Below are 26,584 nucleotides of genomic sequence, written 5' to 3'. Positions count from 1 at the left end.
TTCAGTTCAATCGGCCCAGCAGAACTTGACTTTAAGTTTGAAATGTAAAATGTTAACGGACGACGGACGACGACGGACGAAAACGGATAGCAATAGGTCACTTGAGCTAAAGCTCAGGTGACCTAAAAAGGGAAAGATAAATTGAGCAAAGTAGTTTCAGTCGGTTTCAGACACTTTCTCCCTCACTGGAAATGTAGAATGAGAAAGATCTCCCTTATTGGAGGTTTCAGAGGTTGAAAAGATGTCTTATATCAAAGTACCATTAGTTTTTAGCTCACCTGGCCAAGTGAGCTTATGCCCTGGTGGCGTCCGTCATCAATATTTTAATTTAAACGACTTCTTCTCAACCAAAAAGCCCAGGGTACTGATATTAGGCCTGTAGCATGCTGGGATAAGGGCTATCAAGTTTGTTAAAATGAATAACCTTGACCCACTTTCAAGGTCACGGGTCAAATGTCTTAAAATCTTCAAACAACTTTTCAATAACCAAAAGGCCCAGGGTATTGAAATTGGGCCTGTAGCATGCTGTGATGAAGGACTACCAAGTTTGTTCAAATGAATGACCTTGACCCACATTCAAGGTTAAAGGTAGCATAGTACAGTAGAAATGGCTCGATCCTAATCTGATTCTTATCTCGATCAGATAAACATGGATAGCAGATTTATCCTGCACAACACACCTTCATATATATATATATATTTATAAACTACATTTTGAATACATTTTTTTTAGAAGAATGATTTTTTTTTCTTCAAAAAGTGATTTCCCCAGATTTGAGACTTGTGAAAACCATGGTTACCACATCAAAAAATGCAAAAGAACATGATTTTTAACCCAAAATTTGACCTACGCAAGTAGTAATTTTTAGCCCACCATCATCTGATATTCAAATTGCCCTGCGTCTGTGGTCTGTCCGGCCTTAAACAATTCTTGTTATCAGTATTTCTCAAGAACTACCAGAGGGAACTTCCTCAAATTTTATATGTAGGTTCCCCTTGGTTCTTAGCTGTGCAGGGCAACGCTTGAGACTGATCGGATAAACAACATGGCCAACAGGCAGCCATCTTGGATTTTGATAGTGAAAGTTTGTTATCGCTATTTCTTTGGAAGTACGGGAGGGATCTTTCTTCAATTTTATATGTAGGTTCCCCTTGTTCCCTTGTTGTGCAGCAGTTCCTGAAATGGATGGTCGCCTGCTCGCCAATGGTGATTAAAGACTAGCTCAGGCGACCAAAAGTTGTCAAAAGTGAGGTATAGTCACTGGCCCAACAAAAATAGTATAGCCGACTGTCGAAAATTTAAAGAATAAAAGAAATTATAGTCCCTAGTCCTTTCCACATTAACTGGGGGGGGGGGGGGCAGTACATTTTTCAGTTGTCATTACTTCGATTTGAATCGAAATGTCTGTGATTTAGAAAATGTGATGATTTTTTGTTCAGATTTTCTATATAAATACTGCCAGGGTGTCTTCTTTGAGGTGCAAGTTTTGTGTATTATTAAGGGAATACTAAAGACCTGAATGGAGTGGATCATGTCAGGTTTTAACTAGGGTTGAAGAAATAAAAATCCTTCAAAGTATCAAAAACATATATTTACATTCCTGTTTCAGACAAGTGCTCTTTTGGTGGGACTAGGTATGGCAGCTGTCGGACTGGCTGGTAAGTGATTTAATTCATTGACAGAACATTTAAACATTCTGCCCACGATTTCTTGGAGAAACACTAAAAATATCATTAATGTGGAAATATTTCATTTATTGAGTGCTATATATATTAGTAATCCATCAAATTTATTTCAGTAATTTTATCTGAAAAATCCTTTTCTCTTTTCACAATTTTTAGGCCAAGGGGACTCAATTTTGTATAAACGGTGGGTGTGGCCCCCCTGGGGGCAGAGGGGCGGGGCCCAATAGGGGAAATAGAGGTAAAACCTTTAAAATCCTTCTTCTACCGTAGGGATTAAGGGATTTTATCCTAATTTAGTCTGGAGCATCCTTGGGCCAAGGGGACTTAATTTTGTATAAATGGTGGGTCTGGCCCCCCTGAGGGCTGAGGGGCAGGGCCCAATAGGGGAAACATAGCAAATTCTTTAAAATCCTTCTTCTTCTGTAGAAATGAAATGATTTGTTCCATATTTGGTCTGAAGCATCCTTGGGTGAAGGGGAACCAATTTTGAACAAACTATGGTTCTGGCCCGCCAGGAGCCTGAGGGGCGGGCCCAATAGAGGAAACATAGCAAATTATTCTTTAAAATCCTTCTTCTTCTGTAGGAATGAAAGGTTTTGGTCCATATTTGGTATGGAACATCCTTGGGTAAAGGGGCACCAATTTTTTTTTATAAACGGTGGGTGTGGCCCCCCTGGGACCTGAGGGGCGGGGCCCAATAGGGGAAATAGAGGTAAAACCTTTATAATCCTTCTTCTACCATAGGGATTAAGGGATATTATCCTAATTTAGTCTGGAGCATCCTTGGGCCAAGGTGACTTAATTTTGTATAAATGGTGGGTCTGGCCCCCCTGAGGGCTGAGGGGCAGGGCCCAATAGGGGAAACATAGCAAATTCTTTAAAATCCTTCTTCTTCTGTAGGAATGAAAGGTTTTGGTCCATATTTGGTATGGAACATCCTTGGGTAAAGGGGCACCAAGTTTTTTTTATAAACGGTGGGTGTGGACCCCCTGGGACCTGAGGGGCGGGGCCCAATAGGGGAAATAGAAGTAAAACCTTTATAAACCTTCTTCTACCATAGGGATTAGGGGATTTTATCCTAACTTAGTCTGGAGCATCCTTGGGCAAAAGGGACTCAATTTTGTATTAACAGCGAGTGTGCATAGGGGTGGGGCTCTGTTTGAAGTTTGTTCTCGCTATATCTCAAGTACTGGATGGATCTTTCTGAAATTTTATATATACTTACAGTACCCACCATGGAGTGCTATATCTTAACTTCATACCAATTATTTTAAACATATTCAGGTGAGCGATACAGGCCCTCTGGGCCTCTTGTTTATACATTTCAGAGTTTTTAACCCAACTACAAGGCTCCTTTGTACTGTACACAGTTGTGTAAACAACCGGTAGATAACTATAGATCTGCACAATTTGGCATATTAAGGAAAAATCCCACGCCTCATCTGGTATAGGATATGTAATCTTCAGACAAAAACCTAATCATTGTTCTGTTTTCAGGCCGTGCCTACTTGAAGTTTGGAAAAAATGCCCAAAATCATCTGAAGAAAACACTTGATTCAATTCCAAATGGGGTAGGTTTATGTTTCAGTATATAAAAGTACTTAGTGGAAAAAATATACTCTATATCGATAATACATATCTATCTTTAGCCCTTTCACACCTATGTAACTTAAGTAGACACTGCAATGCATATACATTGACATGGATGAGTCCATTATGGTCTACAGTGGTGAAAGGGTTAGGTACTTACAGTCTGCACTGACATTCACTCAATAACCAATTGTTCCCGCAAGTTGGAGGTATCAATATCGTCTCATAAGCTTACGATAGAGCATGGCAAGTGTACGTGTGGGCACAGCTATGCAAATTTTCTGTGAATAAGAAACAATTGTGCAACATTGACTTGAGCAGAATTAACCATGGCTTGTGCAGATTTCAGGCTGTTACTCTTAATGAACCAATGACATGTTAATTAATTTAATTTGGAAATGGCATTTGTATCTTTAGGTGCTGATCAGACTAATGAATAAAGTAGTTCTGAACCATTCACAGACTGTAAATATAAGGAACTGATTTCTATTTCAGTCAGGTCATGAAGTGATAATTCCAGTTTAGCTATCTATTTGATTTACATGCAATTAGAATCACCGCCTCATAACCTGACTAAAATCAAAAGCCATTCCTTCAATAATTATAATATATAAAAATTAGAAAAAAATAAATGTATTTAAGTAAAATTCAAAATCTTAAATTGTATTTCAGCTTTTGCTTGTAGAACTGTTAGTTCTGAAATGAGACTACTATATAAAGACATTGAGTGATTTAGAGGACAGAGGTTGTGGATGATAGCACTCAGTCAGTTAAAAATACATATACAAAGGTTAGGCATTTTTTTGGCGATTCATTAACTTCAATTATTTTATCCTGGGACCTACTATACAAATGTTTACCATGACTTTAGGAATCCCCATCAATACATTTGGACTCAATTCTCTTTCTGTCTACTTTTCAGTCATTTAGTAAATACTACAAGGGAGGATTTGATCAGAAAATTAACAAACGAGAAGCTGGCCTCATCCTGGGTATCAGGTAAGTGGTACATGTATAGCAACTCACTGGGATTGATAATACTTTGTTCAATTTCTGGTAAACTATAAACATTTAATGTATATATGTGGTTAAAAAAACCTCTGAAATAGCAACAAAATTAAGGTGTTTTATCAAATCATGAAGTAAAAAGGGTTGTAACATGCTGAAATACTGTAAAAGTGGAAATATTTGCCAAAATAAAACCCATAAGCTGGGGTTGATGAAACGGTTATGAGAGGAATGGTGATACCTGGAAATTGATAATAATTTGAATGATGCTTTTATATACATGTCTCTAACCCAAGCTTGATATTGTAGCCCCAACGCCAGCAAGTCCAAGGTGAAAGAGGCTCACAAGAGGATCATGCTTCTAAACCACCCCGACCGAGGTATGAGGTTTTATATGTATAATAATAATGAAAATTAAATGTTGTCAGGCTACAATAGAATATAGAACTTGTTTTGAAAGTTAATATAGTCACACTTTGATGTTTTGGAACTTTGCGGAACCATCAAGGAAAATTCGAAATTTGACTTGTAAAAGTTTGATTCATAATGGAATATCAGTAGTGATACATAAGGAAAATCTCTCACACTGGTATACTATAAGTTTTATATTACTGAATCAATCAGAAGGGATATAATTAAGGTAGTTCATTACCTGAAAGTCAAGTTTGTTTAACATAGCAATTGTTTAAAGGTAGTCATCATCATAACAAATAAAGAAACAACAAATAAATCATTTATAATCCTTCTTACCATCATATAAGAACACATTATTAGTTCAAAAATGAGTAAGAACGTTCATGTTGTATTATTGTGATGACTGGTGGAACTGGTATTTTGTTAGTAGATTCCAGTCTTTCATCCAACTCAAACTGTTAAGGTCCTGAAAAAATAGTAGAGGATTAACTCGGTAGTCGAACAGTAAAAGAAGTTATTACTACACCCGATAGGCCATGTATGTTATGTTCTGATGTCAGTCATGCAGTTCATTAGCAGTGATGTTTACAATTATAAGCTTACCTGGCACAAAGTACATGCTGGGGTAGAGTAGTATAAAGCTTCTTATATATATAGCTTTCAGTCTGGAACATGGTTAAGCCTTGAGAGACTCAATATACAGTTATATTTGCAAAATTACTTTCATTGAGAATATTTTCCCATGATTGCTCAAATGTCCAGGTGTGCAATACAGGCCCTTTGGGCCTCTTGTACATTTGAAGGTGTGAAGTCAGTAATTATGTTTTACTGCATTTTGTCTTATCAGCCTTTAAAGTCAGTATTTTATATTTTATTTATTTCAATTTTGTAGGTGGATCCCCTTATTTAGCAGCCAAAATAAATGAAGCCAAGGATTTCATAGATGCAGGTTCAAAGAAATGAGGCATTTTGAATTAAACAGTGTTTCGTTGAGTGGACATAAAATTGGAGTTGTTCTTCCATCATCGATATGCAAAACAAGGTTAATTTCAAATCAGTCGCCATATATCTGATTTATCAATCACCAAGGAAATGCTATCATATCTTCGGGAAAGGACTGTTTACAGCATAAGCTGGATTTCATCTGTCCAGAACCAAGACATCCATTGCCATCTTGTTCAGCAACACTTGTCACTGTAGAGAAGGTGATGATTGGTTGGTTTTTCTGTGCATCAAACGATTAACACTGATTTTCAGACACCTGGAAGTTGGCGGTGACAACTCGACACCTGTTGATCCAGAGGTCATGTGTTTTGTGTGTAGGGGGGTAGGTGATGATTGTGTTTGCAGGTGTGTGTGGGATCAAAGAAACGTCAAATATGTATAGTGTACAAGGAAATACAAAATATTCTACAGAGCACCCTGAACCAGGCTCTGCAATAGCACCAGACAGACATTTCCTATCAAACCTGAGGAAGTACATCAAATTATATTCTGCACCTTTCTTAAGTCCATGAAGAAACATTTGATTAGTTCATGGTGCTTAACAGTTCTCTGCAGATATAGGCAGTCTCGCAACTAGATGCAAAGCCCAACTGTACTAAAAAGGAACTGTTCTTGAACATTATTTGAATTTTAAAATCTATTTTCATGACGCTTGATGGTCTAGATTGAATATTAAGTTTGTGAAATAAAACTATATTAGTTAATTTATTAGTCTTGTCATTTGTATGCATTGATACCTCTGTGGTAGTGTTAATCATACATGTTTGTTCACTAGTTAGAAAACTTGTACTGGACTCCAGCTGGTCCATCCGTCTTTGTACCTGTTGCATTCAGTAATTTTCTGCATCATAGCAAATCAAATATGTCAACAATTCTGTTTTAATTTAAAACATCAATACAAGCTATTGCAATAATCATTTTCCATTTGGTAAGTCCAGACTATTGACATAAAAATATAACAGAAGGTAAAAGATGGTACACCAAGATATTGGGGGAAAAAACTTGTATTTTACTACGGAAAATCGAGACAGGCTGTTGCCTTTTACACTTAAGCTTGCTTTCCAGCTTTTGAGTGTTTCCACACAATTCAATTTTTTGCCATTGTGTGTTTATGACATAAATCATTTACAGAGTAATCCCCCTTCATGTATTTATAGAAGACATTAATCATTTACATAGTAATCCCCCTTTGTGTATTTATTGAAGACATTAATCATTTACAGAGTAATCCCCCTTTGAGTATTTATATGACATTAATCATTTACAGAGTAATCCCCCTCCGTGTATTTATAGAAGACATTAATCATTTACAGAGTAATCCCCCTTTGTGTATTTGGAGTGACAAACTTGTCTCTTGGGATTCGAAGCGGGTTTGAGTGTTATTTGTGACTTTGTTTCGACAAAAAATCAAGGGACCCTCATGGTTATATCATTTCACTTACCTCAAAGAGGTGGCACTATGCTCTTTAAAGTTCATGATTTTTCAGTTGAAATCAAGTCAGTATTACATATATAGAAATGACAAAAACAAAATCATAGACAACAAGGATTGTACCGATATGTATTTTAGCACTTTTTGTGTACCGACTTTTAAAGCATTACAGCACAAAGTTTAGAGCAAGATCTGATATAAGGCATAACACAATCTGATCACAATACAGACAAGATTCATAAAAGGTATTAAGGATACATTATTACAGGTTTTGGATCCCGTTGTTAAGGAATTGGGTGTCGTTGCAACAGGTAAGGTCATTCTGAGATGGTGCTCACAGATATACAACAGGTAAGGTCATTCTGAGATGGTGCTCACAGATGTACAACAGGTAAGGTCATTCTAAGATGGTGCTAACAGATGACATTTTAAAGTGTCATTTAACCAACCTTCATACGTTAGCTGGACACCCCATCTGGTCATATTATTCTGACGATGGTTCCTTGGAAGATGACTGCCAAAAAGAGTGAATAGGAAAGCAAGTGACCTTGGGTGTATGGACATATGTGTGGTAAATCACTCCCAAATATATCTGTTAAGTTGGATAACGTTGAACAATGAAGACTTGTGATGCGGACATCCATTGTGTAGTGATTGGACTTCGGTATGAAGGGAGGTGAAATGAAACAAACCATTTAATCATAACACACATACATGTGCGGGATTATATCGGGTAATGTCCAGTCTGGACAACACACCAATAAAATGACTGCTTCATATAGCATATACTAGACTTTTAAATTGATATAGTGTCGGTTTTAAAGAAATGCATATATCATGATGTTATCTCTTATGTTGCTGAGGAAAGTAACAGATCCCCAAACATTCAGTAAATCTCTCTATTACACCACAAACTAACCATACGTCTCGGTTTTGTTTGCAAATACTTGAATTCCTGATTGAGAGGGTTCTACCTCAGTATTGATGGTACATATGAATTGAATTAATATTCACATTAAATTTTGCTAAGGGAGCCTCTTGGAGTCTTTGTGAATTAATGCAAAATAAATTTAATCCCCCCCCCCCCCCCCCCCAACAAAAAAAGGAAATTATTTACAGTTAACACCAAGAAGACATGATAATGATGAAAATATCACAACTGGCTCACAATTTGCTGTTGATGTTACACAGTCCTGAAGGTATCCTAGGAAATGATGTTACCTACCAAGACATAATGGTGAAGATATCCCTAATGAGCCACCAGACTCTGTATGAATACCAGCAGTTTATGAAGAGGAAAAATCATGCAATGTACAAGTATGTTTCAAATTTTATTGAATACATTGATATCACAGGTATGGTTGAACACTGGCTTGGCTTAAACAATGCAGATCAACAAAGGGAAACAATCCAGGTTGTAACTGTGTGTTTTATTTAAGTGACCATGGACAAAACCTCCTAAGATCAACTCCAGTCATCAGCTAGACCCAGTGCTGATAGCTCTGCTACCAGTGTGTCCTCTGTTTTCAGCTTTTCAATCTGAAATGAAATTATATCAATGTTTTACAAAAATATGATAATTTCACAATGGTGAATGAACACACTGACTTTAAATAATAGCATGACAAATTATATAACACACAAATTACGAAAAAATTGATGCAATTTCACTGTGATGATCATTAATATATTTTATATAGTTAATCTTAACAACAATATAGGATATACATCTTAAAACACTTAGTTTAAACCTGATCTATTCTTTTTTTAATATCTTTTTAGCACATTGTTTAGCCCTAAATGAACACAATAACAAATGTTTGTTTATATAATTGGACTATGCACAGAGTTCATTATCTTTACAGTATACACATCTCTACCTGGTTCAGTTCCAGCGGTTTTCCTGCAGCCTTCTGTTCTTTCAGTTTCTGTATGGCTTGCAGCTTCTGTAATGGTATAAACATATCAGTCAAATATACCGTCTCTTTCCTTACAAAGAAAATTGCAGTTTTCAAATTACATAATTATCGAGTAAAATATTGGTTATACACGGGGGACTAAAGAAATGATTCCACTTAAGCCAAATATTTACATAGTGTTTGGTGTACCTGAGTCAATGTCCTTCAAACAGACAATTATAGGACTTCATTTTAAGGTCATAGGAGTGTATTGATAAACGGAAATAGGAAGTACATCCCTAGCTGAAAATCCAATGTAGGGAGACAGTATCACAATTTCTGCATATTCTAATGTTTAATATTAAACTGATGAATATTGTATGATTATTATTGACAGAACAGTGTGTGTGTATTAAAGTATTTCAAACCAATCCAGGCATTAATTCAGTTAGACTATTTGCAGATGACAGCATAATATACAAGACAATAAACAACAAAGAAGACACATTAAAACTACAACACGACCTCGATGCAGCAGGACAATGGGAGACAGACTGGTTAATGCAATTTCACCCCGACAAATGAAACATTCTTAACATTACACCGAAACGCAACAAAATACACCAAGATTACAAACTCCACAACCACACATTACACAAAGTAGAAACAAGCAAATACTTAGGACTAACACTACAAAACAACCTACGATGGGACAAACACATAAACAATATCACAGCCAATGCCAATAGGTCCCTAGGTTTTCTCAAACGCAACCTAAAAATAAACTCACCACATATAAAAGAACATGCATACAAAGCACTAGTTAGGCCCAAACTTGAATACTGCTCTTCCATTTGGGATCCACACAACACAAACCAAATTAAACAAATAGAAAAAACACAACGAAGAGCAGCACGCTACGTACAAAACAGATACCACAACACTAGTTCCGTAACAGACATGATCCACACACTTCAATGGCCAACACTACAAACACGACGCTTATACACTAGAATTATCCTTTTTTACAAAATTATACACAGAATCGTAGCTTTAAACCCAACACATATACTCACACCTGTAGACCCCCGCACCAGACAGGTACACCCGTACGCATACAAACACATATCTGCTACAAAGGACACCTACAAATACTCATTCTTCCCACACACAGTAACACAATGGAATCTCCTCCCCTTAGCAGCAGTCCAATGCACAACACTAGAGGACTTCAAGGCACACTTACCCTACACAGCCCTTGAAGCCCTCATCACACACTAGTACATACACTAGATTTTAACTTTTTATCTATACCTTACACAAAAAAAATCACAAAAAATATAAACCCCTCACAAAAAAAATAAACCCCACCCCTAATCACTATAAATAACCCCTTCACGCCTCTACAATAGGACCCCCGATGGCATAATCATCAAACTGATGGAGCCCTCGTATATAAAGAAGAAGAAGTTGTTTTTTATCGATGAGTCAAATGTGTCCATTTTTCTGTACTTCAGGAAACCGGCTACCTATTTCACTACTGTGAAGTTTTTTTAAGAACGATAACTCTTACCTGCAATTACTATGTGTATATGATTTTATTATAAAATGTCAATTTTTAATCGTTTATAGATAATTAATTTTACACAATTTCACCATTTATTAAGTTGATATACATTAATGCAATACTAATCTATGTCAATATAATTTTTATTGACATTATTTTGGAAAAAAATGTGTTTCATTTTTTTCTTTCTTCAAAATTCACTCCTTTTTACATAAATTTCCATTTAAAATCCTTAAAATTGTGACAACCTATATTTTTTTTGTGGCAGAAAAATTTCTTTAATTCAAAGATAAACTACAAAATTTCAAGAAATTCTACTGAGAAATGGTGACACAATCCTATTACCTTAAACAAAATTTTGCAAGAAACATGTTTATAACAACGGACTTTAACTGTTAGTGCTTCAGTGGAAACCCTTTAGTGAGAACTGATTCAATCCAAAGTTGTTTGGCTAAACCTGATAATTTTGACATACAACATAATTACAACCTAGCAATGTTCCATACATCACGGTCATCCCCTTTATAGAATTTTTGAAGCATACAAACATTTTGATAGTATTAGGGGTATCCGGACAACTTGTCTAATCAAAGTACATCTTTTATGAAGTTTATGAAAAAGAAAATCTTAGTAAATCAGAAGTTATTTTGCAAGGACACTCGTTGTAGTTATTGAAGCTTTGACACCTTGTCAAAACCTTAGTTTGGACCGGAAGACTGGTATAGGACACTGTCTAATCTCATAGTTTCCGGCCTGTGTGTATGCATCAGTTTTAGAGATTGCAGGCCTTATCAGATATATGCAAACTATGTCCGTGCTTACCTTTCTGAGGTTGCGAGCCTTCTTATCCTTATCAGGGTCACCAGTAGAGGGCGCCTGTGAGACAACTGCTCCCATGGCCGATGCTGGGGTTGATGACATCGATGGGGTAGGACATGAGGCTTCACTCTGCAAACAAGTCATAACCTGATTTATTCTTTAAGGCAATTTATCAGAAAGTTATAGGATCAATCATTAAGAACTACACCATTTCAGGCTGACAGAACAAATCTTACACAGAAATTAGTAAACACTTACTCCTTCTTCATTTGATTGAGCCATCTTTGCCTTTCTTGCTTCCCTCTTCTTCTTATTTTTACTTGCAGATTTATTTTCAGCTGAAAAAAAAAGTTGCTCGATGAAAATTTGTGTTGCCTACCCTCCAATTTTCTGGATATAGTATGTGTACTGGAAAGGGGAAACATCAGGTTTAATAAAAAGTAAAAAATAAATTTATAACTCAAACTTTCAAAAAACAAGAGAAGCTTGTCAACACTACATATTTAGAACACATAGCTTGCACTAAAGGAAGTAAAATGACAAGTTTTGGGATATCTTTACATTTCAGTTTGTCTGATCCACATAATCATCCTACTTACTAGTGTCTGTTGGCTGTTTCTTGTTAGGGTCCGACGGAGCCTCATAGTCATGTAGCTTGAATGACGGCTCTGTGCCCCGGGCTTGAGGGGGACGATAAACACCACCTTTTACTGTAACATAAAAGTCACTATTCTGAATGACTAAAACACCCTAGGTTTCAATTACATCAAATAGTTCTATTACACTCCTAAAAGTTGACATATACACTTCCTGTCTAAGGAAAAAGACTACATAACTGATCTTACAGGTATAGATTATTCTTGACCTTTGTCCTATGACCTGACCTCTGGTGAAACCTACCTCCGGCTACTGGGTTCACCTCTGCTGCCATGGCCTGCGCAGCTTTGTAGTTGAGGACTCGCTCTGGGAAGGTTCCCTCCGCGACAGGCTGCCACTTAATCTCTAATAATTCCTTATCACTGCCAACATTGACCTGCTGCAGCAGCGAACCCGTGAAGTGCCATATACGGTACCTATACACATGCAAGTTCAATTAAAACAGTCAGAGGTCATACATTGTATACATAGTAATTCCTCAGCAGTTATACTTTGAGGTTTCTCATCATGAAGAATAAACAAATTCAAAACAACAGCAGACATTTTACATATCAAACACTACAAACCTCAATATTGTTCATGTGGAAAATAGTATTTCTTAGGCTCTTTGGTTTCTTATAAACGTGTTACTGTCATCAGTGAAACAAAAGCCTGTGAATAATTTTAAATAAAATCCATTTCTGCAAATCAACAGTAAAATCTTTCAAATTTTCAATTATTTTACGTCAGAAACTAATTATAGACAAAATTGTTAGTCAAAAGTTCCTGGACGTATAAACTATTGCACTCTATCAAAATAACACAGAATAACAACAGATGATCTTACCCGTTACCAACCCTTAGTCGCGGTGAAGTGGTAGCTGTGAGAAAGTGTTCCCCGTCTGGGTGGAACTGAAACACTGTGGTATCTGGTGCTTTAGTCTGACAGATCAGCCTGCGTTGTTTCGTGTCCCAAAACTCTAGGTTACCACTGAGATTTCCAAATCCAGCCAAGCAGAGGAGTGAGTGGTTAAGGAATATCAAAACACATGCAGCAATCTCATCAACAACTAGCAATGTTTTTACAATGTCCTCATATTTAACAACATAATAAAACAGAACCATCAGAAACACCATCAGACTGTAGTACATAAATAGGTAAGTCATTAAACTGTGATCAGAAATAAGTTTATAATAGATGTCATCATTGATAATACTTGATCCAACACTTCACTTTTTTGTCTCCCAATTTAGCTTGATTTCTCTGTCAACCCCTAGTGTGAAGACAAGCTACATGAACATTTGATCATCGCCTTTCTAATCTAATAACCTCATGTTATACCTAGTCAGCTTGCATAAAAAGGTTACTCCCCCAACCCAACCCAACCTAACCCAGACATCATTTTTGGGGATATTAAACAAACACTTGCTCCCCTCTTTAGGAGTTGAAAAGAAAATCTTAACCCAGGGGGAGATACCAAAACATCAGACTTTGGCAGAACTTCATGCTGAATATTACCCCTTCAGGTGAAGAATTTCCTATGTCACTCTCAGGGTACAGACATTTTATAATCAATGTTAGCAACAATAAAATGAACATACAATACAACAGGTTAACCTGAGCTCGAAAGCAGACTTCTGTTACTAATTAAAGCAGGAATCTTATAACAGACTATGTTGGGGCTGTTCCATAATTTATCGTATGGGGATCTTGGAGGGATCTGTATGTACCAGGGGCCTGTTCGTTTATGCAGAACAACCTGTTTGTCTGTTTTTAAATTTAACATTTCGGATATAAATCCTGGTGGACCTGCAAATGTTTATGCAGGCCTTTAAAGGCTTTGTTAAGGCACATCTCAAAGCTGCATAAATTTACTAGGTCCGACCTTATAGACGAACCAGTCCAACTGTTTGAATTGCAATAAACGAAAGCAGCCGAGATCTGCCTACCATTCCTTATAATAAATCACTTTTAGGATTTTATGGGTGAAGGGGTCTCTGAAAAGTGCCTCCAACCCCCACCCTAAAGGTTAACTCTGGAACAACCCTTACTACAATCTAGCACTGTATTAGTGATAACTTTTTCTCTTACCCTGGACGGGTCTATCCACACTTTTACCGGTGTGAGATTTCCTTGTCTCACCCTAGGGTTCAGACGGGGAATTCCCCAATTCATAACAATGGTATGACGTCACTTCAACAATACAATGACGTCACGTCAACAATCCATCAACGTCACGTCAACCCTGAATTTAGCATGTAACGTTATCATTACATTGTGAATATGATACACAATAGGAGAACAAGGTAAGAGAAAAAGAATCATTTACCCCTTGCTGGTGACATAGGGGAATCTCAACCCTCGGGGAAAGATTCTTAAGTTGCCAAACACTCGGCTCAAGGGGGTGAGAGATTTTATTAGTGACTTTCTTGTAGAATCCACTTCATACACCGCTACATATATTGTCATCCATGACAGAGTAACAGTAAAGGATATTAGATCCCTGAGGATTGAAGTAAGCTACGTTACGAGGCCCCGTTCCGAAGTCAAACAGGGGCTCTGACTTGAGGTTGTACAATGTGGCCTTTGCTGGCATGACTGAGTGAAGTTAAGGAAATCTGTAAATGATTAACATCTAAAACAAGGATTAACAAATAAGTGGTAACAAACATCTTGGTGACCGAGACATGTACTCTTTGTAAACTGAAATGGCTGCAGTAAAAATGGCTAGCAACTCGATGGTAATAATAGACTTTGTAACTGTTTTCTGGCAAACAATATGCACCGTATTCACAGAATTTTGATGTGTGTTGAAAATATGTTGGTACTTGTACTTTGCTTCTTTTGGGAACCAAGTACATATATGAATGCACACATAGTAACAGCTGTACCAATTAGAAATGTAAATTCTGTGAACTGGTTAAAATCATTAAATTGCAAAAGGTTCATACCATGACAGCTATGTGCTTAACAGTACCTGATGTTGCTCTTATAAATAAATTCCAGACTTGATACACCTTCTATTGTGAAGCCATTAAGCAGGTCTGCCTGTGGCAGAGATAAGGATACACCCATAGACGACACAGAAGTCAGTACACTTAGGACTCCACTCTACATGGTAAACAGGGCCGTTCTTAGCTGAAATAAGCAAGTACATTGTATATCACAATTTATCATCATCAAAATCATAAACATTAAGCTGAATAAATCTGATGTCTTTCTTTCCCAGAGAGCGAGCATAAATGACAAATATCAAGATTCTTAGCATTGCAGTTCTGAAGAAGGAGTTGTTCGAAAGTTTAATACAAATACAATTTAATATATTTTTCTAGTAAAATGTCCATTTTTTGGGGGAAATTGATGGGTTACATGATGCACAGTATTCATGGTTAGTGTATACTAGGTTATTTGTACTTGGGACAGAAAGATGAAGACAGCTCATCAATCTTGTCATTCCTTTTGAAAACTATTATAAAAAAAGACTAAATTTTGACATACTACCAGCTTTCTCTATATAAAGAAGATGAATTGACTAAATCAATGTTGTAACCTACATCTAGGTACAAGACAGCTTTCCCCGCGTGTCGATATAAAATGAAGGCCCTGGTCACCGTAATAGCTCTGCTCGGAGACTTCTGTGGAGGAGAGGACTAGTAGAGCAGTGCCAGTACCATTCCAGTGCATCGTCACAGTGTCCGACTTAAAAAAACTTTTACTGGCCAAAGCAGCCTGCTGGCCCCCGAAGTTTGGGTACTGGTAGGCTCTAACAAAGGATGGCGCCCCCTGAAACATACAAACTAATGTGTTAAACATGAACTCTAACAAAAGATGGCGAGCCCTGGAACATACAAAGTAATGTGTTAAAGATTAACTCTAACAAAGGATGGCGAGCCCTGGAACATACAAAGTACTGTGTTAAACATAAACTCTAACAAAGGATGTAGAGTCCTGGAACATACAAAGTACTGTGTTAAACAATAACTCTAACAAAGTATGGCGAGCCCTGAAACATACAAAGTACTGTGTTAAACATTAACTCTAACAAAGTATGGCGAGCCCTGAAACATACAAAGTACTGTGTTAAACATATACTCTTACAAAGGATGGCGAGCCCTGGAACATCCAAAGTACTGTGTTAAACATATACTCTAACAAAGGATGGCGAGCCCTGGAACATACACAGTACTGTGTTAAACATAAACTCTAACAAAGTATGGCGAGCCCTGGAACATACAGAGTACCGTGTTAAACATATACTCTAACAAAAGATGTCGAGCCCTTGAACATACAAAGTTCTGTGTTAAACATAAACTCTAACAAATGATGGCGAGCCCTGGAACATACAAATTACTGTTTAAACATTAACTCTAACAAAGGATGGCGAGCCATGGAAAATACAAAGTACTGTGTTAAACATAAACTCTAACAAAGGATGTAGAGTCCTGGAACATACAAATTACTGTGTTAAACAATAACTCTAACAAAGTATGGCGAGCTATGAAACATACAAAGTACTGTGTTAAACATTAACTCTAACAAAGGATGGCAAGCCCTGGAACATACAAAGTACTGTGTTAAACAGTAACTCTAACAAAGGATGGCGAGCCCTGGAACATACACAGTACTGTGTTAAACATAAACTCTAACAAAGTATGGCGAGCCCTGGAACATACAGAGTACCGTGTTAAACATATACTCTAACAAAGGATGGCGAGCCCTGGAACATACAAAATACTGTGTTAAACATAAACTCTAACAAAGTATGGCGAGCCCTGGAACATACAGAGTACCGTGTTAAACATATACTCTAACAAAGGATGGCGAGCCCTGGAACATACACAGTACTGTGTTAAACATAAACTCTAACAAAGTATGGCGAGCCCTGGAACATACAGAGTACCGTGTTAAACATATACTCTAACAAAAGATGGCGAGCCCTGGAACATACAAAGTAATGTGTTAAAGATTAACTCTAACAAAGGATGGCGAGCCCTGGAACATACAAATTACTGTGTTAAACATAAACTCTAACAAAGGATGGCGAGCCCTGGAACATACAAAGAACTGTGTTAAACATAAACTCTAACAAATGATGGCGAGCCCTGGAACATACAAAGTACTGTTTAAACATTAACTCTAACAAAGTATGGCGAGCCCTGGAACATACAGAGTACCGTGTTAAACATATACTCTAACAAAAGATGTCGAGCCCTTGAACATACAAAGTTCTGTGTTAAACATAAACTCTAACAAATGATGGCGAGCCCTGGAACATACAAAGTACTGTGTTAACCATTAACTCTAACAAAGGATGGCGAGCCCTGGAACATACACAGTACTGTGTTAAACATAAACTCTAACAAAGTATGGCGAGCCCTGGAACATACAGAGTACCGTGTTAAACATATACTCTAACAAAGGATGGCGAGCCCTGGAACATACACAGTACTGTGTTAAACATAAACTCTAACAAAGTATGGCGAGCCCTGGAACATACAGAGTACCGTGTTAAACATATACTCTAACAAAGGATGGCGAGCCCTGGAACATACACAGTACTGTGTTAAACATAAACTCTAACAAAGGATGTAGAGTCCTGGAACATACAAAGTACTGTGTTAAACAATACCTCTAACAAAGTATGGCGAGCCCTGAAACATACAAAGTACTGTGTTAAACATATACTCTTACAAAGGATGGCGAGCCCTGGAACATACAAAGTACTGTGTTAAACATATACTCTTACAAAGGATGGCGAGCCCTGGAACATACAAAGTACTGTGTTAAACATTAACTCTTACAAAGGATGGCTAGCCCTGAAACATACAAAGTACTGTGTTAAACATATACTCTTACAAAGGATGGCGAGCCCTGGAACATACAAAGTTCTGTGTTAAACATTAACTCTTACAAAGGATGGCGAGCCCTGAAACATACAAAGTACTGTGTTAAACATTAACTCTTACAAAGGATGGCGAGCCCTGAAACATACAAAGTACTGTGTTAAACATATACTCTAACAAAGGATGGCGAGCCCTGGAACATATAAAGTACTGTGTTAAACATTAACTCTAACAAAGGATGGCGAGCACTGAAACATACAAAGTACTGTGTTAAACATTAACTCTAACAAAGGATGGCGAGCACTGAAACATACAAAGTACTGTGTTAAACATTCTATCTATATATAATCTAAGCCTCTAGTATTATGTGTTAACTCCTTTGCTGGCATTTCTCCACTGTCACATGCATGCAGAAACTCTACCATGCCTTGATATGGATAAGTCCATTATGGTCTAAAGTGGTGAAAGGGTTAACAGCATATTTTTCTACCTAAATTTTGCAACAACCTGTTCCTACATAAATTGGGAAAATAGGGAATTGATATTTTTATCTTTATTGAAATTGGGAAGATAATCCTCAATTTTTCTTCATTTTGGGACAATAAAGCACTTTTTAGGGGAAGCAGCCTATATCCATCTATAAAACTAAGGGAAAAAACCCCTGGTAAATCTCACCTTGGCTCCAGGTACATAACCAGCCACCACGTATGGAGGATCACTCTCCGCCAGACTGTACTCCGATATCTTCTGCATCAACAACTTCACTTTGATCTCATCTGAAAAAGTACTTCTACAATACATTCTTTGCTTGATACAACTGGTAGCTTTGTTCTTACTGAGGATATGCTTGACAAAATTCTGCCTGTTTGTTTTGATAACTGTACAAAAACACTAAACTACTACAGTATTAACATCTTACTAAAACACAGCTCTATAATACAAGGAATACTGTTGAAGTTTCCGCTGCGGTCTAAATTTTGCCTTATTACTCTCATTAATAAGGGCCCTAATGAGGCCAAAATTTTACTGTGAACATTAATACATAGAGTTAACATTTCCAAAACAATAATTCTATAATATACATAACTGTAGTTTCAATACGAATCTGTAATATAAATACCAATCTAATGATTGTATGAAAGTGAAAACAAGTCATCTATATCATATAAACACAACTGACATCGAATGCTCACCAAATTTGTTGTTTTCAAAAAAATGGAGTTCATTGTTAACATTTCGACAACAAACGCCTTCATCCTTTGTCCAATTTGGATCCCTGTAAGAGAGAAAACCTTATTATGTGATGACATCATACATGTAGATAACGTACATCTTATCGTGAGGCTCGAGGAGTATAATGGAATCCTGACTCTGACCTGTAATAAGGATCGAGGAGTATAATGGAATCCTGACTCTGACCTGTAATAAGGCCCTGAGGAGTATAATGGAATCCTGACTCTGACCTGTAATAAGGCCCTGAGGAGTATAATGGAATCCTGACTCTGACCTGTAATAAGGCCCTGAGGAGTATAATGGAATCCTGACTCTGACCTGTAATAAGGCCCTGAGGAGTATAATGGAATCCTGACTCTGACCTGTAATAAGGCCCTGAGGAGTATAATGGAATCCTGACTCTGACCTGTAATAAGGCCCTGAGGAGTATAATGGAATCCTGACTCTGACCTGTAATAAGGCCCTGAGGAGTATAATGGAATCCTGACTCTGACCTGTAATAAGGCCCTGAGGAGTATAATGGAATCCTGACTCTGACCTGTAATAAGGCCCTGAGGAGTATAATGGAATCCTGACTCTGACCTGTAATAAGGCCCTGAGGAGTATAATGGAATCCTGACTCTGACCTGTAATAAGGCTCGAGGAGTATAATGGAATCCTGACTCTGACCTGTAATAAGGCCCTGAGGAGTATAATGGAATCCTGACTCTGACCTGTAATAAGGCTCGAGGAGTATAATGGAATCCTGACTCTGACCTGTAATAAGGCCCTGAGGAGCATAATGGAATCCTGACTCTGACCTGTAATAAGGCCCTGAGGAGTATAATGGAATCCTGACTCAGACCTGTAATAAGGCTCTAGGAGTATAATGGAATCCTGACTCTGACCTGTAATAAGGCCCTGAGGCGCATAATGGAATCCTGACTCTGACCTGTAATAATATAAGGCCCTTCGGAGTATAATGGAATCCTGACTCTGACCTGTAATAATATAAGGCCCTTAGGAGCATAATGGAATCCTGACTCTGACCTGTAATAATATAAGGCCCTTCGGAGTATAATGGAATCCTGACTCTGACCTGTAATAAGGCTCGAGGGGGATAATGGAATCCTGACTCTGACCTGTAATAAGGCCCTGAGGAGTATAATGGAATCCTGACTCTGACCTGTAATAATATAAGGCCCTTAGGAGTATAATGGAATCCTGACTCTGACCTGTAATAAGGCCCTGAGGAGTATAATGGAATCCTGACTCTGACCTGTAATAAGGCCATGAGGAGTATAATGGTTGACTGACCAGTTTTTCTGTTTTTTCTGTATGAAGCTGCGGAGCATGACGCCTGTGGTGATGTCGTATAGGTGTAGGTTCGGGTTTCCTTGTTTAGTTTCCGGGTTAACTGAAATACACAAATTGAAATAAAACATCAATTTACAGTCAGATAAAACTGAATATTGTATTACTTCTGGTGTACTGTTGTTAGATTACAGCTGTCCAGTTATGTCAGGTTTAATATAGGGACAAACTCACAGAGTTTGATTACTTCTCTATCTTTGTTGAGTATACTGGGGAGTGGGGCCACATAAGTCAGCAAGCATATTCATTCTCCAAACCTGCATGGAGTAACCTATACTGGGGAGTGGGGGCACGTAAGTCAGCAAGCATACTCATTCTCCAAACCTGCATGGAGTAACCTACACTGGGTAGTGGGGCCACATAAGTCAGCAAGCATACTCATTCTCCAAACCTGCACGGAGTAACCTATACTGGGGAGTGGGGGCACATAAGTCAGCAAGCATACTCATTCTCCAAACCTGCATGGAGTAACCTATACTGGGGAGTGGGGCACATAAGTCAGCAAGCATACTCATTCTCCAAACCTGCACGGAGTAACCAAAGTGCTTAGTATCATTAGATAATTCAGAATAGTTTAAATCTGCATTAAAACGGCTTTTTAAAGTCATTGCATTTACTTTTATATATAACACTTCATAGCCAACTCTAAAATCTTTGTTTTGGATGGTGCTTTTGCAAAATCAGATAAACAGTAGTAACATGAATGTTAGTGCTATACTTATTGTCACTGTCCTGAGTACTCCTCTATGGTTTTTCAAAATAACGAACATCATTTTTCAGAGCTAACTTGAGTGAGAGACTTACCGGTGTAATTCTGCCACATCACCAGTATTGTCGCCTTGGGAGAAAACTTCATACACACGACCTTGTTGATGTCAAGTTGGAAAACGTTTTTAAAAGAGGTTGTGTTGATAATGGTGAGCCTGAAACACAAAACAAAGAGTCAGATTCATTATTATATTGTATCAGAGATGAAAATTATACAATGTAATTAATTGACCATGAAAGCATGGCTGGGATTAAGGCCTTAACAGATATTATACAATTATGGACTTTTTACTTGGTGAATGTATGCTCTGATATTGACCGAGGCGATAGTCATATACTAAGTTGTCTATGCAGTTATTTCCTATGCAGTGTGATATTAAATGAAAGTATCGTTTTGAGCAAAAAACGTAATCTGTTAACTCATTTTTTTCCTTCATTTTTTTATGTCAGATGCATTGGTAAATAGGGAAATTCTTAGACATTTGAGCTAGTCACCAAAATTATGTTTCAAGCAATTTCAAGTCAAGAATAATTGTACTCACTGATCCTCAGTACACCAGGCAAGACGAGATCCATCATTACTGTAGGCCATACACCGACACTTTGACTTCTCCCTATAAAACACATCGCACCGTCTGAACACTCAAATTAATCTAAATATTACTGTTTCCTGTGCATGTTCACCACAAAACATCAAAGTGATGCACGGACCAAATTTAAAATCTAGTATCCAAATCAACAGAAAAGTTGAGTTAGAACTTGTAAAAATTTGAACTGTGACCTTTGACTTAGTGCCTAATTAAAGCGTCCCGACAGATACAGGAGGATGGTACCCCGTTGTCTTATGATCAAACATATATTAAGCTCCATGAAGTTCTTTTCCTTTGGCATTTCCCATCAAGACAAATAAAAATGTACAGATACATATCATAATCTGCTTTTAAAGCAAAGTGTAGGAGTTGTCAAAGCCATAAAATTAACAAAGTGTTATTGCAGATCAAATTGTGTATGAAGTAGGAATTGCCTATCAGGTTTTAAAGTTATCAGATAAAATTTGATTGACAAATAATCTTGGCAGTAAGTTTACGACCAGACAAAATCATAGTAATACCTAACTACATATCTCATCAAGACCAGCATATAAAAATGACGTACCCTGGGAACTGTGCGGCTGTTCCAATATCTGGCGGTCCATTGACCATCCATATTCCATCGGTGCCACGAACTGCAACAGCAAGATATATATTTCTCTCATTTCAATGTGTGTAAGATAGAGCTGTCCAGGGTAAGAAAGGGGTGCAGGAAATTTCAATCTTACACCCCATTTCATGTGACATGGCGTCACAATGGCTCGACAATAGCCAACATTACAAATTTGGAACTCTCCGATGCCGCAATGCGGAAAAGGCGACGTGATGAAATTAAAAACCTTTTCCTGGTTTCTGAGCTTATTCTGGTAGGTGGAATGAGAGAAAAATACCAAGGGTGTAGGATAGGGAAATTCCACCCTCGGCCGAGGGTTTTGCCAAATTTGAAAATCCAGAGGACAGAATTTCCGTATCCTACACCCCTGAGCATGAAGGAATCTTACAATATTATATATGTAACAAATACATTATCAATGTTTGAGCAATGAACGGAGCTCCATGGAAAGCAATGTTAACTTCATTGTTAAATTTCAATTAATTTTCTATGGAGGTCATAGTACTATACTTTCTGTCCTAAACTAATTACAATGTATGCAAAAAATATTTATGCATATGCTGACACCTTTAAAAACTGTACATTGTAATAGCTCACTTGTAAAAACTATTTATCACAAGGAGATTAAAGATTATAGCTTTTCTGTTAAGGATCCTCGTATCACTGCCAAAAACTGTAAGTATGCATGAGAAATAGTTTTTCCCAACATAACTATAGCTTTTTTAAATAATTTCTGTAAAGAAAACCATTCCTTTTATGACTTTACGAAAAAATAATAAAGGTGGTATAAACAAACTACAATGAGTAGTATTCTGTGATATAAAGGTTACATGTAAGTAGATCGAGACATCAGATTCAAACCCAGGACTTGTTATACGGTCTCCCTAACCGACCGAGTTGATTGGCCAATGAAAGTGTCCTGGCATGGCCCAAAACAACATTAAGGGGGGCTACTGTATGTATAAAACTAGAGTGCAGTGGGACAGGGATCCTTGATATGTTATGAGATCAGGTATTGGAGACTGCTGGTCACTTGACACCAATATTGTGTATATGTTTTGTTACAGGGTATTGTAGGAATCTCAAATGTTTCCAGGTTCATCACCCTGGGACTAAGCAACTAAGTGTGGAGTCAGACCCAAATGTCAATTCTGATACCACGACCTTGTTCATCTTTTCAACCCCAGCAATTGATTGTACATGTATATATCTGATAAAAGGGTGGGTATATCAGCTATTCCATGTTTTGACCCAGAGACGGTGTCACCAGGGTGCGGGGCAAACCCTGGGCAAATCACAGTTGCATATCTGTATTAATATATGGGTGGACATCTCAATCACTTCAAAGTTATGACCCAGGGACAAGTCTCTGAGGCCAATCCTTGTAGCTATATGTGTATCCATATTTTCATACTCAGCAATTGTATATATGGTTATAAGGTAGGTATCTGAACCATTTCCATGTTATATGACCCCGGGACTATTTCCCTATGGGCAGAACATATTCCTGGTAGGATATCTGTATTTAATTTTCATACATTTATTAGCAATTGTACATATGGTTAATGACTGAGGATTTCACCTGTTTCAAAGATGTGCACTAAAAGTGGTGGGGGGAGTCAGCCCCTACATCTCTTTGGGACACTTTAACTTTCAGAAGAAAAAAAATGTTGGGAGTTGCACTTGAAACCTTTTCCATCTTACAGAAGGGTAAAAATGGCCGATAATATTTTACAAGATCAAGCAACAAATAATGACCAAAATATAGCAGAACTTTGACTCGAGAACAAGGGCAACACATTTTCCCCAAGTACATGTACCACAATCTATGACCGATGTGAACCAGACTGTCCAGACATCCTTCCCCCCCCCCCCCCCCCCCCCCCCCCCCNGACACAGTGTTATACCTGTTTTTTAATGTGAATTTAATGAGGGGTAGGGTGAGGGATTGGGTGAGGTGAAAGGTGGCCTGGAAAACCGCCTGTGCAAGTTAACTGTTTTTTCATGGAAGAAACAGTTAGGATATCAACCCCAGACAGTAGAGAGGTTAACTCTATTACCAAGGTCGCTTTTAATTGTTAATCATGTTCCAAGCAGTTGAAGCAGAGATGATCATTTATTTACTGGCAAGCCTTGGCAAAGACTTTCAAGGCCTGCATTAACATTCATAAATCCGTCAATTTTTACCCCCGAAATATTACATTTAGACAAATACACGAACAGGCCCCATATGTCACACTCTATAGGTGATCGACAATAAGATGATAAAGAGAGAATCTTTAGGAGGAACTAGAATGCTATAAGGAAAGGGACAATTTATTGCAAGCAACTGGTCCAGATCTACTTGCATCCACAGTTGATTAATTTGCTTTTAAGTATATGCACTATTTCTGTGTGTATGTGGAAAGGGTCAATAAGGGTCAGGTTTTTAATAGGTAGGATGTGTATGATAACTTTGCAGGTTACTGAGTTACTCTGATAAATTTAATCTATGAAAAGCAATTTCAAATTTTCAACAGCTCGTATCTTCTGACGAGACGATTTATTTATTATTGCCAGGAATTAACATTAATACCATGTTCTATATGTAGGGGAGCTGGACTGGGTCAATCATAGGTGCTCATTTGGTAAAGCTTAACAAGGAGACACCTTACTCCTATAACATAAGAGCCCACTGCGCTTGGCTATTTTTTATCGGAATTATGGTCATCATCAGCTGATTGATTGTTAATGCTGCTACTAGGACCTTGATTGTGTAATTAGGCCCCTTTTGCGTAACCCGTTTAACTATTTGAACTTGAAAGAAAACAACAGGCGCAGATCCTCAGGCCCCCTCCACATTAAAGCCATTTTGGACTTGGTGGAATATAACATACAGATAGATAGATCTGGTGTCTGGGCCTGCGGAAACCCAGGCTAATCAGAACAGAGGCTGACCTCAGAAATTTTTGGCAAGTATATTGAGGGGTCCAGACGTGACTAAAAAGCTGACTTATGATTGCTAGTTTGCGTTATTTCTTTATAAAAAAAGGTCAATCCTCAAGTATATTTTAATATATATGATTCTAAATATATCTTTATTTAGTTAGCTCAACAGAAACTTCGTCCGTCTAAAGTTCGGTGGGTCGCTGGTTCGAATCCCGGTCATTTTCCATTCCTATATTACAACATTAATTGAATAATTTATAGGGAGTTTTGGTGTAAAGTCTCATTTGAGGTTGAATTAGATAAGTCAGATTCTCATACAACAACTCCGTATATATGTACTATATTAAGCACTACATGGCATAAACCGATGATAAGCAAGTCGCGATAAACTCACGTGTCAAGGGAGGTGCCATTTTTGTCTATCGGAACACATCTGCTTTTTTCAGAATGATCGAGTAAATCACGAAAAGTCTCGTTATAATCTCGCGATAATACGTAGGTGAATATTCATACGCGAGTTCTTTTATACTAATACTAATCATTTTTGTGAACACTATTTAACAAATTAATGTTTTGTTTCATTTTTTTTGCAAAATATAAGATACTTTTAAATAAAAGCCTAAAAAGTCTGGTAACCAACTCTATTTAGGCACTATTTATTTGGTCGGAGTAATTGAAAGCAAATCGGTCAACTTCCTTTTCACAACATTGACGTGTAAGTCGTAAGGTTTGGACGTTGCAGCTATCTCTGACATTCTACATCTTTCGTCGAGAGCAAGGGATTCTAGAACCATGGCTGCAAAACAAAGAATGAGAATCGCTAGCGACAAGCACAGCAAAAACATCACGACTCGAGGGAACGTTCCAAAGTCCTTGGTGAGAATGAATTTAATAACGTGTGACTGTAACACCTGACGCTCCCGATTTTGTCCCTACGTGTCATGTCAAACATATTGTATTGTTTATGTCTGGTTTGGGATAATGATGGGTGTTTAATCTTAATGTTTGCTCTTTTATTATTGATATTTTATATTTCCTTTTAGATACATACATCTCAAGAGGATGCATTTTCTGAATATCTGACAAGAAATATTTTGCTCTTATGTTCTTATTTTGTATATGATAATATGGTGATTGCAATATTGTCGCACATTGTTAGCTTGATAAACCTCATATAATATTTTTAAAAGCATCAATCAA

General features: G+C 37.5%; 2 protein-coding genes across 2 annotated transcripts in view; one reads left to right on the top strand and one right to left on the bottom strand.

Moving 5' to 3' along the window:
- Window positions 1-6,407, top strand: part of LOC110442902 (mitochondrial import inner membrane translocase subunit TIM14-like) — an 8,096-nt gene extending 1,689 nt beyond the window's left edge. Inside the window, exons 2-6 of the mRNA XM_021486769.1 lie at window positions 1,611-1,659; window positions 3,184-3,257; window positions 4,199-4,275; window positions 4,594-4,664; window positions 5,591-6,407. Of these exons, the coding sequence (XP_021342444.1) occupies window positions 1,611-1,659; window positions 3,184-3,257; window positions 4,199-4,275; window positions 4,594-4,664; window positions 5,591-5,661 (342 nt within the window). The 3' untranslated portion in view covers window positions 5,662-6,407. The remainder of the gene's footprint in view (window positions 1-1,610; window positions 1,660-3,183; window positions 3,258-4,198; window positions 4,276-4,593; window positions 4,665-5,590) is intronic.
- A 2,046-nt stretch (window positions 6,408-8,453) lies between these two features.
- LOC110442988 (eukaryotic translation initiation factor 2A-like) lies at window positions 8,454-25,877 on the bottom strand. The gene is made up of 17 exons (XM_021486901.1): window positions 25,779-25,877; window positions 22,409-22,478; window positions 21,796-21,867; window positions 21,290-21,408; window positions 20,429-20,528; window positions 19,093-19,175; window positions 18,575-18,675; window positions 15,611-15,839; window positions 15,126-15,194; window positions 14,553-14,654; window positions 12,903-13,077; window positions 12,320-12,492; window positions 12,019-12,129; window positions 11,678-11,757; window positions 11,423-11,548; window positions 9,016-9,081; window positions 8,454-8,674 (listed from the first exon to the last, which is right to left on the bottom strand). Exons 1-17 carry the CDS (start codon window positions 25,795-25,797, stop codon window positions 8,600-8,602), a joined length of 1,770 nt encoding a protein of 589 aa, XP_021342576.1. The 5' UTR covers window positions 25,798-25,877; the 3' UTR covers window positions 8,454-8,599.
- Window positions 25,878-26,584: the final 707 nt, after the last annotated feature.

The sequence above is a fragment of the Mizuhopecten yessoensis genome, unplaced genomic scaffold (assembly GCF_002113885.1).
Source record: "Mizuhopecten yessoensis strain PY_sf001 unplaced genomic scaffold, ASM211388v2 scaffold1945, whole genome shotgun sequence".
NCBI classification, from domain to species: domain Eukaryota; kingdom Metazoa; phylum Mollusca; class Bivalvia; order Pectinida; family Pectinidae; genus Mizuhopecten; species Mizuhopecten yessoensis.
This window is presented reverse-complemented; position numbering and strand designations above follow the sequence as displayed.